Here is a 15731-nt window from a genome sequence, read left to right as displayed (position 1 = left end):
TCTGGAGGCAGGTGGTTCCACTGGTTAATTGTTCTAACTGTCAGGAAGTTTCTCCTTAGTTCTAGGTTGCTTCTCTCTTTGGTTAGTTTCCACCCGTTGCTTCTTGTCCTGCCTTCAGGCACTTTGGAAAATAGCTTGACGCCCTCTTCTTTGGGGCAGCCCCTGAGATACTGGAACGCTGCTATCATGTCCCCCCTCGTCCTTCTCTTCATTAAACTAGACATACCCAATTCCAGCAACTGTTCCTTGTATACTTTAGCCTCCAGTCCCCTAATCATCTTTGTTGCTCTTCTCTGTACTCTTTCCAGAGTCTCAGCATCTTTTTTACATCGTGGTGATGTATTCCAAGTGTGGCCTTACTAAGGCCTTGTAAAGTGGTATTAATACTTCACGTGATCTTGATTCTATCCCTCTGTTAATACAGCCCAGCACTGTGTTGGCCTTTTTTGCAGCTGCAGCACATTGCTGGCTCATATTTAAGTGATTGTCCACTAGGACTCTGAGATCCCTCTCACAGTAAACAAGATCCCTCTCATTAAGTAACATTTCATTAAGTAACATCGTCAGTGCTAGAAGGAACGGAATTTGCTGTTTCTCTACAAGGGGCTCACCAATAGTTACACAGTGAACAGCAGACTAATCAAAGGAACCGCCAAGTAGAAAACCACACTCCCGCCAACAGTGACAGGGCAAACTGCTTGTATGTACAAGACAGCAAACCCCACTCCCTTCTAACCAGTGCTTTTTCTGTAAGAAAAAAGTGCTGGAACTCACATCTTGTTAATCTTTTATTTACCTTTTGCACAGTAGTCAATCACTGTACACACACCCACACACGTCTGTTGTGGAATGAAACATAATAGTTGCTGCCTGCAGTAAGCACTCAGTGCACGACCACACGACCAATTACAAGCCAAGTAGTAACACAAGCCAAGCAGCGCCATCACAACCAGTGAGGATGAAGTACGCATGCATCGGACTCGACACACAAGCAGCCCGCATGCATCGTATTTGAGGGGCTGCCACAAAGACGAGAGAGTCATGTTATTCTCCAAAGCACCAGAGGGCAGGACGAGAAACGATGGTTGGAAACTGAACAAAGAGAGAAGCAACCTGGAATTAAGGAGAAACTTCCTGGCAGTGGGGACAATCAACCAGTGGAACAGCTTGCCACCAGAAATTGTGGGTGCTCCATCACTGGAGGTTTTTAAGAAGAGACTGGACATTCACCTGTCTGAGGTGTTATAGGTTCTCCTGCTTGAGCAGAGGGCTTGACTAGAAGACCTCCAAGGTCCCTTCCAGCTCTATTCTATTCAGTACTGAAAGAAGCTCTCAAAATGTAGTAAAGGAGTATTGAGTTGGTGTCTGACACTGATGATGTTACCTAGTTGGGTCATGAAATGTCTATAAGAAGACCAACAAGATCAGAGAGCACCAAAAATACCACAGTCTTCCTTCTCTTCCTCCCTCCACATCCTCCCTTTCTTCTCTTCCACTTCTCAAACACTCCTCCTTCTAGCAATGATGATGTTCCCTAGTTGGGTCATGAAACGTCTGCAAGGAAACATCCAAGCTCGGAGAGCACTAAGGATCCCACAGTCTCCTCCTCCTCCTTCCTACAAACCCCACTCTCTTCTAGCAGTGATGACAGTTAATGAAACGTTTCAAAGGATGAGCAGGGGGTTGGACTTGATGACCTCCAAGGTCCCTTCCAACATTATTATTATTATTGGAAGAAGTACCGTACTTTCCGGCGTAGAAGACGACTTTCGAAAGTGTTGAAATTGGCGGGGGTCGTCTTATACGCCAAGTCATCTTATACGCTGGAAATAACGGTAGTTTCCAGTGTATAAAACAACTTTCTAGGCATGTGACTCGGCGCCGAAGTCGGGAGTCGTCTTATACGCCGGGTCGCCTTATACGCCGGAATATATGGTAGCCCTTTTCAAGAACAGAAAAAAAGGCCAGGAGAGACCAACCATTTGATGGAGTTTTTTTATTTAAAAGATTTTTTTTTGTATTATATTTTTATTAATTTTTTTTACAAGCATAAGTCACTCAATAAATGGTAAACAGTGTGTTGTCTGGGTTACATTTGTAAAGACACTTCTTAACAATTGATTTCTATAGTCTGTATTCTATATATTAATTTTAGTTGATTTCCTCTTTCCCCAAAACATCTTTTTTTGCAAACATTGAATTAATACAATTCTTATTGTTTTAATAAATGACAATTTTTTTGCAAACATTGAATTAATACAATTCTTATTGTTTTAATAAATGACAATTTAGTATATATTTTTTCTAATATTCCTAAAAAATAATCATCATATTAATACATTTCTTTTCTTTTCAGTCATTTGGATTGCCTTATCACTGATCCTGTTACAATCCTTATTTTAGTTTATTTCTCCCGCCAAATTCTAAATATTTAAAAGATTCTTACGGCTGTCCATCTGCAAACCCAATGCTGGGCAGCTCACCACGACAAATCCCACAATACTTTCTAGCTTTTAAACTTTCCGGAAATTCAACCCTTGTCTCAGCCACACCACGACCCCTGTGTAGTTTTCAAATTCCCTGCAGTTTGATCTCCCAGTTTAATTGGTCACCCTTTTTCCGTTATCCCTGACCCTTCCCGTCTTAAGTGGTCAGTCCCAGCAGCCTCTCGCTGAATTCCCACAGCTTCTTGGCCAGCTGGTCATCGCAGGCTGGCAGCCAGGGCTCCGAGACCCGACAGTCCACGAAATACCGTCCACTCAGCCTCTCAATGCCCTCCTCGGTGGAGCAGTAGATGGAGGTCTGGGCGCCAGCGTCGCAATCTCGGTTGAACATGAAGCTCATGAACCAAAACGGCCAATACACCCACCGTGGAAAGGAACGACCAATTTCGGTTCTAACAGCTCCTGAAAGCAAAAGAGAGTTGATTGTGTGAGTGGCCTGGGAAGGAAAGAAGCGCCTTCCAGGGTGAGCCAGATGGAGGAGGAGGAGGAGGAGGAAGAGGAGGAGGAGGAGGAGGAAGAGGAAGAGGAGGAGGAGGAGGAGGAGGAGATCTCAGATGAACCCTTCACACAACACCCGTTGCCCATTTGGCAGCCTTGAGGCAACTTCTAAATATTTTTCAGAAGACCCAACGCTGAAGCGAGTGGGCGATGCTGCAAAGGCAGTGTGCATGTGTTTGTGTACATCTGCGTTTGCATCTTAAGAAGACAGAACTCTTGGAATAATTCTTCCAACAGGAATCCTTTATTAAGAGAAAATGGTTGCAGGCGTTCTAGACAGGACTTGGGGTCCAAGCTCTCCCATTCAAGGTTTTAAGGGGTTTCCCAGTAGCCCCACCCAATCTCCCCCTACTTCCAGCAACATTCTCAGGCATTACATTTCCCACCCCTTTTCCTTACTGCCGGCTGGATGGAGACTTCAGAGAAAACTACATGAAAGGTAATAGCCCCCTTTGTTACGATTAGGCCTTTTGGGTGCTATCCACATTCAATCCCTTTGCAGACGTGAGGGCCATAAAGCCCTTTTGTTCACCCCCTTCCCTTCCTTGTATGACAGAATCCAGAGAAGGCAGAAATGGGGTTTTCTATAATTGATAACTAGAGATGAAGTATAATTGGATTCTGACACTGTCGTAGTTTCAAATAGATAATATTACACAAGGATGTTCTATTTGTTCCCTGAGTTGGTTAAAATAGTGCTTATAGGTGTGTGTTTCACGGAACCAGGCGGCTAATACTGGTAGTCCTGAATGTGCCCCCGTTTGTTTAGCAACCGTTCAAAGTTACAAGGTGTCAACCGTCCCGTTGGTACCGTATCTTCCGGTGTATAAGATGACTGGGCATATAAGAGGACCCCCGACTTTGGAGAAGATTTGCATGGTTTAGAAAGTCGTCTTATTCGCCGGAAAATACGGTAAATGCAACAAAAGAAACGCCTGGAAGATTATTTTACCAACACTGCCACTTTACTCACAATCCCACGTAGGGACAGTTCTGAAGTTTTTGTGAAAAAACCAGGAGAAGTAAAATCTCCTTTTTCCTTTGGGCCTCCCCAGAGGAATCAAAGGGGAAGGAAGAGGAGGATGAGGAGAAAGGAGGATGAGGAGGAACAGAAAGGGCAAAAGGAGGAGGACAAAGAGGAGCTAGAGACTGCGGCAAGCTTCATCCCTGCCTTCGGGAGTGGGTTGGTCTAGAAGACCTCCAAGAGCCCATCCCACTCTAAGATTTTAGGATTCTATTAGCTCTGGGACCCAAGAAGGTGAGAGTCACCTTCCTCCGCAGCTGAGCCCGATGGAGGAAACTCCTGGGGTGGCTCTGCAGAGGGGGTCAAGGGAGCCCCCAGTGGGAGATAAAAGCCTGGCAGAGCGCCAGCAGGACCTGGGGGGTGTCTCCATCTGGGGCTTCTTGGAGCCGGACTTCCACTCACCTGGATGAACTGCGTAGCAGGTGACATTGGTTCCTTCCAGCCGGTTGGCCAACTCTCGTGCGTGGAGAATGTTGGCTAGTTTGCTGTTGCTGTATGATTTTCTGGCCTGCCATATCCCCTCCACCGGCTTGTGGATTTTCTGAAAGTCGATCTTCCCAAAGAAATGCATATTCGAGGCCAAGATTATGACCCGGCTCGGGGCACAGCGCTTCAGCCGGTCCAGGAGCAGGTGGGTCAGCAAGAAGTGGCCCAAGTGGTTGACTTGGAAGGCCAGGTCAAAGCCATCAGCTGTTTGGCCAGGCTCAAAGACCCCTGCCAGAAAAGTAAACGGATTCTAGTAGTCTACCCCTTACGATGAGTAACTTTGTGATCATTCGAGGTTATGACAGAGGTAATTATCAAAAGGTCAACTATGACCCAGTTCAAAAGTTCCAGTGTCTCCCCCTTGTGGCCACATTGGGCGCTTGACAACAGGTCTGCCCTTGGCAACATGTCAAATGACCAGGATTTATGACATTTTTGTCAAAAAAAGGCACTTACTTGTAGTTTTCATCTCTCTCTCTCTCTCTCTCTCTCTCTCTCTCTCTCTCACACACACACACACACACACTCTCTCTCTCTCTCTCTCTCTCTCTCTCTCTCTCTCTCTCTCTCTCTCTCTCTCCACTCCCACAATATTCCCATTTCATTGCCCAAAAGGGGGTGCCCACCAGCATTATTGATGAGGATGTCCAGACGGGGCTCCGATTTTAAGAAGATCTGTGCAAAAGTTCGCACGGAGTTGAGGTTGGCCAGATCCAGGATCATCAGGATCACCTCCGAGTTCCCGCTTTCCTGGAAAAGGAGCAGAAGGAATCCTGAGAAGAATCTGGATCGGGTGTGGCTTCAAAGTTAGACATACAATATTGTAATAACAGCTGATAAGGCATGGTGGGATAAAGAACTGGGCAGGAACCCAGCATTTCAAACTAATTGGAGAATGCCATTTATGACTGTTAGTTGTAGGAGGGAATTGTGCTTTGATCTATGTCCTGAAGGGAGGGGAAGTCAGGTTTTGGCTTTGACTATGTACGTGCCGAAGTTATGTTGCTCGAATAAAGCTTCTTTAAGGTAAACAATGCCTCAAAGTTCTTTGAAGAGTTTCATTTATTGGAACCATGACAACTACAATCCTCGCCCCCGCTGCTGAAACCGCTGAAGACAACGACAGCAGTCTACCAAAGCAAAGAGGCTGAGGACCCCTGGTGTTATAATAAAACAACTCAGGCAGCCCTTGACTTTTTACTAACTATTCATTTCGTGATCAGTTACAATGCAGCTGAAAAAACGTGAAGGGAAGCTGGATTCATTTAACAACCGTGTGATTCCCTTAACAACTGCAGTAATAATAATAATAATAATAATAATAATAATAATAATAATAATAATGTTGGAAGGGACCTTGGAGGTCATCTAGTCCAACTCCCTGCTCAAGCAGGAAACCCTATACCATTTTGGACAAATGGTTGTCCAGTCTCTTCTTAAAAACTTCCAGTGTTGGAGCATTCGCCGCTTCTGGAGGCAGGTTGTTCCACTGGTTAATTGTTCTAACTATCATGTTCAGCCAATCATGATTTGCTGAACAACCCTGGCCAAAAAAAAATCGTAAAATTTGATGTGGCTCACTTTACCAACCTATTTAGCAAGGGGAATTCTGGGCCCAACTGTAGTCGTACGTGGAGGACTTCCTGTATATAGCCACTAATTTTATAACCAATTCTGGGCAGCTCACAATCAAAAGTTATAACAACATTAAAAACTGTAATAAAACTATGAAATTGGAAAGAATGCTCCAATAGATATTGGTGACCTTAAGGCCATCGCTGGGGAGGATCTACAAAGGGAGAACAGGACAGTAGTGGATCTCTGTATATAGTAGTAGTAGTAGTAGTAGTAGTAGTAGTAGTAGTAGTAGTAGTAGTAGTAAAGTTGGAATGGACCTTGGAAGTAATCTAGTCCAACCCCCTGCTCAGGCAGGAAACCCTATACCATTTCAGACAAATGGCTGTCCAGTCTCTTCTTAAAAACCTCCAGTGATGGGAGCGCCCACAATTTCTGGTGGCAAGGAGTTCTACTGGTTAATTATTCTGACTGTCAGGAAGTTTCTCCTTAGTTCTAGGTTGCTTCTCTCCTTGATTAGTTTCCATCCGTTGCTTCTTGTCCTGCCTTTAGGCACTTTGGAGAACAGCTTGACTCCCTCTTCTTTGGGGCAGCCCCTGAGATACTGGAAGACTGCTATCATGTCCCCCCTCGTCCTTCTATTCGTTAAACTCGACATATCCAATTCCAGCAGGAGTGGAAGGAATAGAATAGAGCTGGAAGGGACTTTGGAGGTCTTCTAGTCCAGCCCCCTGCTCAATGTTCATTGTGAAGACAATACAGGTCATCCTTGATTTACAACTACAATTGAGCCCAAATTTCTATTGCTAAGTGAGGTAGTTGTCTCACACAGTTAAATGAGTCTTGCCCCATTTTACGGCCATTTTGGCCACAGTTCAGAGGAATCACTGCAGTCGCTAACTGAGTAACCTGGTGGTTAAGCGAATCCGGCTTCTTCCCCGTTGACTTTGCTTGCCAAAAGGTCGCAAAAGGGATCACATGACCCTGGGATGCGGCGACCGTCATACATATGAGTCAGTTGCAAAACACGTGAATTTCAATCACATAACTATAGGGATGTAGCAACGGTGATGTGAAAAATGGCCATAAGTCAGTTTTTTCAGCACCGTTGTAACTTGGAACAGTCACTAAATGAGTTGAGGACGGCAGGGTGTAACATCTTTTCCATTGTGAATCTATGGTGTGATGTTATGGCAATTTTATAATGGTTTTATATCAGGGGTAGGCAACCTTGGCTCTTTTATGACTCGTGGACTTCAACTCCCAGAATTCCTGAGCCAGCAGAGCTGGCTCAGGAATTCTGGGAGTTGAAGTCCACGAGTCATAAAAGAACCAAGGTTGCCTACCCGTCTTAACGTAATATACCGCGTGTCCCTGGGTTGGGGAGGTGGAGCTGCTCCATGCGCCCCACACCCGCGTACCTTAGGAGCACCGCAGCCAGGCATCCCACGCCCCGACACCTGTCGCGCTGCTGCCCGAGTTCTGTGGCCAGCATGCCATGTGGCGCAACGTGCCGGTGCCGCCGCTCGCTGGACGCTGCGTGGTTCATCACTCTGATCTCACCACGGCACAACACACCATGCGGACTCCTGCCACGAGCAGGGGCAACAGCGCGAACAATGCAGTGAGCCACACAGCCTCCTACATTGTTGCCTATCAGAGACTGCATGACCTCTGTAGACGCCGTACGCTTAATAAATGAATAAAAACCATCAGGAGAACAAGTGGAGAAAGAAAGAAAGAAAGAAAGAAAGAAAGAAAGAAAGGAAGGAAGGAAGGAAGGAAGGAAGGAAGGAAGGAAGGAAGGAAGGAAGGAAGGAGAGAAGGAAGGAAGGAAGGAAGGAAGGAAGGAAGGAAGGAAGGAAGGAAGGAAGGAAGGAAGGAAGGAAGGAAGGAAGGAGAGAACCACACAGCAGGCGCTTACCCGTCTGATGTCGTACACGGCCAATTCTCCTCTTGCTTTGTTGCGGCATGCCAGAATGACACGGGCGCCTCTCCGGGCCAGATCCACCGCTGTGGCCTTCCCAATCCCTGTATTTCCACCTAGGAAAGGCCAGAGAAAGGATTCACAGAGATTGCCCAGCCTTTGATGGGGACCCAGGAGCCAGGCCTGCATTTGTGTGCCTGCAGTTTTTGCGGCGTCACACGGTGAAGCACTTGTGTGGCAGTGTTTCTCAACCTTGGCAACTTTAAGTCGGGTGGACTTCAACTCCCAGAATTAAAGTTACGCAGCAACTTAAACTTGCACAACAATTAAATTGTTTTATTTAAAGAGGAGAACGCCTTTAATTGTGTTTTTTATTTGGATATCACTTCTGAATTTTGTGCATGTGAAGAAAAAAAATGAAACTTGGTTTTGACGATTAGATATATTTGTCGTTATTGAAATACGGAAATGAGTAGTTACATACTGATGTGTAAAAGTAAAAAGTTGCAGTTGTGGCATTGTTATGTTGTACTGTACTAAAAGGAGTTAGAAGTCAATGCTTTTTTTTTTCTTTCTTTCCTTGTACCTCATATTTTATTTCTCCTTCTCTTTTTCCTTCCCTTAATTTCCTGTTTTTACTTTTCTTTGGTATTTTAGACCTTGATAAAACAATAAAGGCCATGGATCAAAATTATAATGGCGCTGAAAAAAGTGACTTACAACGGTTTTTCATATTACGACCCTCGCAGCATCCCCATGGGTCCTTGAAAGGGCCACTTTGTAGTGAGATACTAATCAAGGAGAGAAGCAACCTAGAACTAAGGAAAAACTTCCTGACAGTGAGAACAATTAACCAGTGGAACTCCTTGCCTCCAAAAGTTGTGAATGCTCCAAAACTGGAAGTTCTTAAGAAGAGACTGGACAGCCATTTGTCCGAAATGGTCTAGGGTTTCCTGCCTGAGCAGGGGGTTGGACTAGATGACCTCTAAGGTGCCTTCCAACTTTACTATTATTATTATTATGGATCATTGCACAGTCAGCCAGATGTTCAGACTGGATTTGGCATTTTGTCTACCTATCGAGTCCTTACCCAGGACCTGGGATAGGCAGATGTGGATGTTTGATGGTATTACAGATATCGTCGCAGGATGGAAGCAGTTCCTAGTAAGGCCGCCTTTTGCAATTGACTAATAGCGAATTTGTCAATGCCAATGGTGTTCAAGTGGTGCTCCAGTTGTTTTGGGATTGTACCCAAGGAGCCTATTACTATTGGTACTACCCTAGTAATAGGCTCCTTGAGTACAATCCCAAAACAACCTATTATTATTATTATTATCATTATTATTATTATTAAGTGGCAAATAACCTTAATAACAAAAAACATTTAAAAAATGGGATGCAATGTTTTTGTCACACCAGAAGATGGCGCAGGTCTCCCAACACTGGCTCTGCAGGCTGTCACTTGACCGACCAAAGTTGCAAAACAATTTGAAGGCCAATCGTTGCATTAATTACACAGACCCTCCTTTCTGTCTGGTTCAGTACAGCAACCAAACAGGACAGCTCAAGGTTCATTAGGACGGTAGAAATAACAACTGCAACCAGCCTGCCTTTCATAGAAAACCTGCATACCCTGCAGGTCAAAAAGAGGGCTAAAAAAAAAATGTCTACGCACCCTTGCATCCTGGACGTAAACGGATTCCATTTCTGCCCTCGGGACACCAACTACAGAACATTGCGTGCCAAAACAAGACACTGTTTTTTTCCCTCCTGCCATCACTCTGCTGAACACCTACAGTACTTGTACAAACGTTTTACGCAATTGTGCAAAAATAACCGCTGCAAATTAAGTATGCTTGCAAAAACAGAAGTGTGCATACAGGCTGGAGAAGCCCCCCCCCTCGCTGGGCCACACCCGGCGCAACCAAGAAGTAGAAGTCCTTTTCGCCCTTTTTGCTTCGGGCGCCAGCCTTTCCTCTCCAGCCGGCATAAACCGCCTTAGGCTGCTCTTCGGCTGGCCGAGCGCCCGAGGAAGCGCCCCGGCTGGAGAGGGGAGGCTGGCCAGGCACCCAGAGAGATCCCGTCCTTCCCAGGCTCCCCCCGGCTGCTCTCCGGCAGCGCAGCGAGGAAGTTTCTCCCCGGGTCTCCAGACCCCCGTCCTTCCTTCCCGGGCAGGGGTCCCAGGCAGCCCCACGGACGGCTGGTCGGTCTGGGCGGACCCTCCCCGTTCCGCTGCTCCGCTTTCAGCTCTCACCTGCTTTATTGCAAAGGGGCTTTCCTGGGTTGGTCAATGCCAAGGCCCCCCACCCCAGCCTCGACGCCCCCCCACACGGGTGGGAGCGCTGCAGACCCCCGGAGACGCCTCCCCCGCTGCAGACCCCCCCCTCTTGCAGCCGACCTGTGATGAGAACCGTCTTGCCCCGCAGGCTGACCGCGTTCCGGCACCGGGTGGCCGCCACCAATGTGTAGTAGAGCAGCGCGTAGAGCCCCAGCAGGAGCGCCGCGCCCGCCGCCAGCGTCCCCGCTGCCTCCATGGCCCGCGGGTGCTTCTCTTCCGGCCGGAGGGCCCCGCCCCGGCTGGAGAAGCCCCGCCCACCCCCTTGCCCTCCCCTGGGATTCAGCAATGGTCATAAGTACATGCCAAGCGTCCGGATTTTGATCATGTGACCCACGGGGACGCTGCAACCGTCATAAGTACATGCCAGTTGCCGAGCGTCTGGATTTTTGATCAGGTAACCACAGGGACCTGTAACCATCCTAAGTACATGCCAGTTGCCGAGCATCTGACTTTTGATCACATGACCCAGGGGGATGCTACAACCGTCAAAAGTACATGCCAGTTGCCGAGCATTTGAATTTTGGTCACATAACCACGGGGACTCTGCAACGGTCATAAGTACATGGCAGCTGCCAAGCGTCCAGATTTTGATCACGTGACCCACGGGGACGCTGCAATTGTCATAAGTACATGTCAGTTGCCGAGCGTCCAGATTTTGATCATGTAACCACGGGGACGCTGCAACTGTCATAAGTACATGCCAGCTGCCAAGCGTCTGGATTTTGATCACGTGACCCACAGGGACGCTGTAACCGTCATAAGTACATGCCAGTTGCCGAACATCTGACTTTTGATCACGTGAGCCACGGGGACGCTGCAACCGTCATAAGTACATGCCAGTTGCCGAGCATTTGAATTTTGGTCACATAACCACGGGGACTCTGCAACGCTCATAAGTACATGGCAGCTGCCAAGCGTCCGGATTTTGATCACGTGACCCACGGGGACGCTGCAACCATCCTAAGTACATGCCAGTTGCCGAGCGTCTGACTTTTGATCACATGATCCACGGGGACGCTGCAATTGTCATAAGTACATGTCAGTTGCTGAGCGTCCGGATTTTGATCATGTGACCCACGGGGACGCTGCAACTGTCATAAGTACATGTCAGCTGCCAAGCGTCCAGATTTTGATCACGTGACCCACAGGGATGCTGCAACGGTCATAAGTACATGCCAATTGCCGAGCATTTGAATTTTGGTCACATAACCACGGGGACTCTGCAACGGTCATAAGTACATGGCAGGTGCCAAGCGTCCAGATTTTGATCACGTGACCCACGGGGACGCTGCAATTGTCATAAGTACATGTCAGTTGCCGAGCGTCCAGATTTTGATCATGTAACCACGGGGACGCTGCAACTGTCATAAGTACATGCCAGCTGCCAAGCGTCTGGATTTTGATCACGTGACCCACAGGGACGCTGTAACCGTCATAAGTACATGCCAGTTGCCGAACATCTGACTTTTGATCACGTGAGCCACGGGGACGCTGCAACCGTCGTAAGTACATGCCAGTTGCCGAGCATTTGAATTTTGATCACATAACCACGGGGACTCTGCAACTGTCATAAGTACATGGCAGCTGCCAAGTGTCCAGATTTTGATCACGTGACCCACAGGGACACTGCAACTGTCATAAGTACATGCCAGTTGCCGAGCATTTGACTTTTGATCACGTGACCCACAGGGACACTGTAACCATCCTAAGTACATGCCAGTTGCCGAGGGCCTGAATTTTGATCACGTGACCCACGGGGACGCTGCAACCGTCATAAGTACATGCCAGTTGCCGAGCGTCGGGATTTTGATCACGTGACCACAGGGATGCTGCGATGGTCGTTAAGTGGGAAAACCAGGTACAAATCACTTTTTTTCAGTACTGTTGTAACTTCAGACGGTCACTAAACAAAAGGTGGTAAGGCACGGACTGCCTCTACATTCAAATAAAAAATATTAAATCATGACTTTTTGGTCTTTTTCCCCCCAGTTGGTTAGAAGAGTATGGGTGTAAACATGAAACAATTGTGGGGATCGTTATTCTTCCTTTGTTAGTCTTAGTGAGTAGCCTTTGCAGTCATGGGGGAGGGGTAGGAACAGACCTGGTGGTGGGATTCAAATATGTGAACAATCGCTTCTCTGGGTGGATGCCGCTTCTGGAAGTCCATTCTGGGCCTGCGCAACAAGTGGTGTGAACTGGCTGAATCCCACCCCTGAACAGACACACACACACACACACACACCTGCAATTTCAAAGCCTCAGATGGCACAGGAACAACTGAAGAGCAACAAAGAGGATCAGGGGACTGGAGGCTAAAACATACAAGGAACGGCTGCTGGAATTGGGTCTGTCTAGTTTAATGAAGAGAAGGACTAGGGGGGACAGGATAGCAGCCTTCCAGTATCTCAGGGGCTGCCCCAAAGAAGAGGGAGTCAAGCTATTCTCCAAGGCGCCTGAAGGCAGGACAAGAAGCAATGGATGGAAACTCATCAAGGAGAGAAGCAACCTGGAACTAAGGAGAAACTTCCTGACAGTGAGAACAATTAACCAGTGGAACCACCTGCCTCCAGAAGCGGTAAATGCTCCAACACTGGAAGTTTTTAAGAAGAGACTGGACGGCCTTTGTCTGAAATGGTCTAGGGTTTCCTGCCTGAGCAGGGGGTTGGACTAGATGACCTCCCAGGTCCCTTCCAACTTTATTATTATTATTATTATTATCGATCATCGCACAGTCAGCCAGATGTTCAGACTGGATTTGGCATTTTGTCTACCTATCGAGTCCTTACCCAGGACCTGGGATAGGCAGATGTGGATGTTTGATGGTATTACAGATATCGTCGCAGGATGGAAGCAGTTCCTAATAAGGCCGCCTTTTGCAATTGACTAATAGCGAATTTGTCAATGCCAATGGTGTTCAAGTGGTGCTCCAGTTGTTTATTATTATTATTATTATTATTATTATTATTATTATTATTATGGATCATCGCACAGTCAGCCAGATGTTCAGACTGGATTTGGCATTTTGTCTACCTATCGAGTCCTTACCCAGGACCTGGGATAGGCAGATGTGGATGTTTGATGGTATTACAGATATCGTCGCAGGATGGAAGCAGTTCCTTTTCTTCCAGTAGTTCTGCAGCTGCTGGCCCTGGTTGCTCAGCCAATAGTCCTGAGTCCTGTAATCCATTTTTCACCAGATGTCCAGGAACTCCGATATCTAGCACAGACCTTGTTAACCCGGGCGACATCTGAGCCAGCATGGTATTCTGAAATTTACGTCTCACCATATTTTTTTATGGGAGAGACACTCTTTGTCTGACTCCTCTGAGGAGACCTGTCCAGTATGGTTGAACCTCTGGCATAGCTCTCATCTTCCTCAGAGTACACAAGCCCCACAACCACGTCAAGGTAGTGTCTCACTGGGGGTTGTTGTTGTTATTATTATTCGTCTCTAAAAGGTTCGCCATCACTGGCATATAAAGTCAAAATTGAGAAGACAAGATAATAACTGCCAGGATCCTTTGTGCCCGGGATGAGCTGGAAGGCAGCAGATGGAGAGAGGTTTAGCTCAGCCCTTCTGAACTAACCCTTCCTTCATCCTTTTGCTGTGCAGGTTCTGAGGTTTTGCTTGATTAAAAAAATACAGGAAACCAGAAGTTGCCTTTAAGCTTTATGTATTTACTCAGCTGAACAAAGACGGGCTCCTCTAAAAGAGAGAAGCCCCAAATGACAAGAAATCCTTGTATTTATTCTTTCTGATTACATAAGCAGTCCACCCAGCAAAGCTGACCCACATAAGATAAAGATTTCACCCACTAAGTCTGGCACACTGTAGATAAGAAGGGAGAAAGCAGAAGTAGCTACAAATGTTCCCTTTGGGGTGTTTCCCTAAAGACATCATACGTTCCCGGGTGGGTAGGACATTTGGTGTTTTCCTTGCTGCCCTTTCATGACCAGCATCCATGACTCTGCAAGTGCCCAAACACAGCAGGGCCATCTGCACATATTCACAATTGATACTTCCTATGCTCTCTCCTAATTCCAGGTCAACACTTTCACGGATTCTAATAATGCAGGGTTTTGGGGGAATTGCGCAGCCGGTGTCCAAATGGAGTCAGAAGCGCTGACGCAAATCAATTTTATTTAGGCAAACAGGAGCAGGGCCAGAAAAATCCACTCGGCAGGAATGTCATGAGGTAAATCACAGAAAGCACATACAGCACACAGAGGAGAAGAAGAAAAGGCGGGAAACAAGGAAACTCCCCTTTTTCTCTTACAACAACCAATCACAGTTCCGATTCCCTCATACAGTTTTTGCCAGGCAGTTCACATTTTGGGGACAACTGGCTCTGAGGTAAATTTATCTCAGAATTTTGAAAATCACTTGAATTTTTCTTTCCAAGAAAATCACTGTATTAAGTTCTTAGCTAATTCAAATAACTTAACCATTGCGCTTATATTTTGAACCAATATTTTAGAAAGGAATACATGTTTCCACGCACACACAGGAAAGTTACTTTTTAAAAAATCATCCGAGAGAGTCAAACTGTCTTTTCTACTTCAGATGGGAAGCAGATACTTCTGTTTCCATATTTTGTGCATATGTTTTGCCTTTAATTTTAACAAAGCACCTATATGACATAAAGCTTTGATAGAATGGAACATTTTAATATTTTGCTCCCTTAACCAATTAGCTATAACTGTGCGTTCTTGCTCCAGCTATTAAAATTTAAATATCTTAACACCCACACAATTTATAGCTGGACAGCATTTAAACCAAGTTGTTTCACAAGGTCTTTGTGTTTTTGTGTTACAGAATAGCTTTGTCCTGAGGTCAGCCAAGTTATCTTCCAATGGACAATAAATTGTGTCTATTAACATTTTATTTCAGGGCTTCTCAGACATAACAATATTTTATGTCAAGGTGTTTGGTTCTGGTTGTTTACTCTCTCACCTGTTGGCATTTGTACACATGCATGCTATCTTCAAACACTGATGTGGCTTCCTTCACTTCAATATTCAAATCCTTCAATCATTGCACATTTGTAGAAAATTGTACATTTTCTTCTTTTGACCCTCCTTCTTGTAGTTTCTTTATTTCTACTCCTAAATAGTTCTTTATTTCTCTTAGATTCTTTACATTTCTTTTGCTCTGCCATAGGTAAACAAATAATAATAATAACAACAACAACAACTATGGCAAAGGTAAGCCCCAATACCAATAGTAATAGGCACCTTGGGTGCAACCCCAAAACAACTGGAGCACCACTTGAGCACTACTGGCATTGACAAATTTGCCATCAGTCAATTGCAAAAGAACAGCTCCCATCCTGCAACGAGATCTGTAATACCATCAATTCAAACATGCCTGTGTGAATG

At 46.1% G+C, this 15731-nt stretch overlaps 1 protein-coding gene across 1 annotated transcript; it reads right to left on the bottom strand.

Annotated features, from left to right (window-relative positions):
- Positions 1-2349: 2349 nt before the first annotated feature.
- LOC120313356 (dehydrogenase/reductase SDR family member 13-like) lies at positions 2350-10583 on the bottom strand. Its single transcript, XM_039355191.1, has 5 exons — positions 10413-10583; positions 8012-8130; positions 5139-5262; positions 4429-4740; positions 2350-2906 (listed from the first exon to the last, which is right to left on the bottom strand). Exons 1-5 carry the CDS (start codon positions 10546-10548, stop codon positions 2644-2646), a joined length of 954 nt encoding a protein of 317 aa, XP_039211125.1. The 5' UTR covers positions 10549-10583; the 3' UTR covers positions 2350-2643.
- Positions 10584-15731: the final 5148 nt, after the last annotated feature.

This window comes from Crotalus tigris, unplaced genomic scaffold (genome assembly GCF_016545835.1).
Source record: "Crotalus tigris isolate CLP2741 ecotype Arizona unplaced genomic scaffold, ASM1654583v1 scf7180000018618.293821, whole genome shotgun sequence".
NCBI lineage: Eukaryota > Metazoa > Chordata > Lepidosauria > Squamata > Viperidae > Crotalus > Crotalus tigris.
The sequence above is the reverse complement of the archived record's forward strand: the minus strand, read 5'-3'. Positions and strand labels throughout refer to the sequence as shown.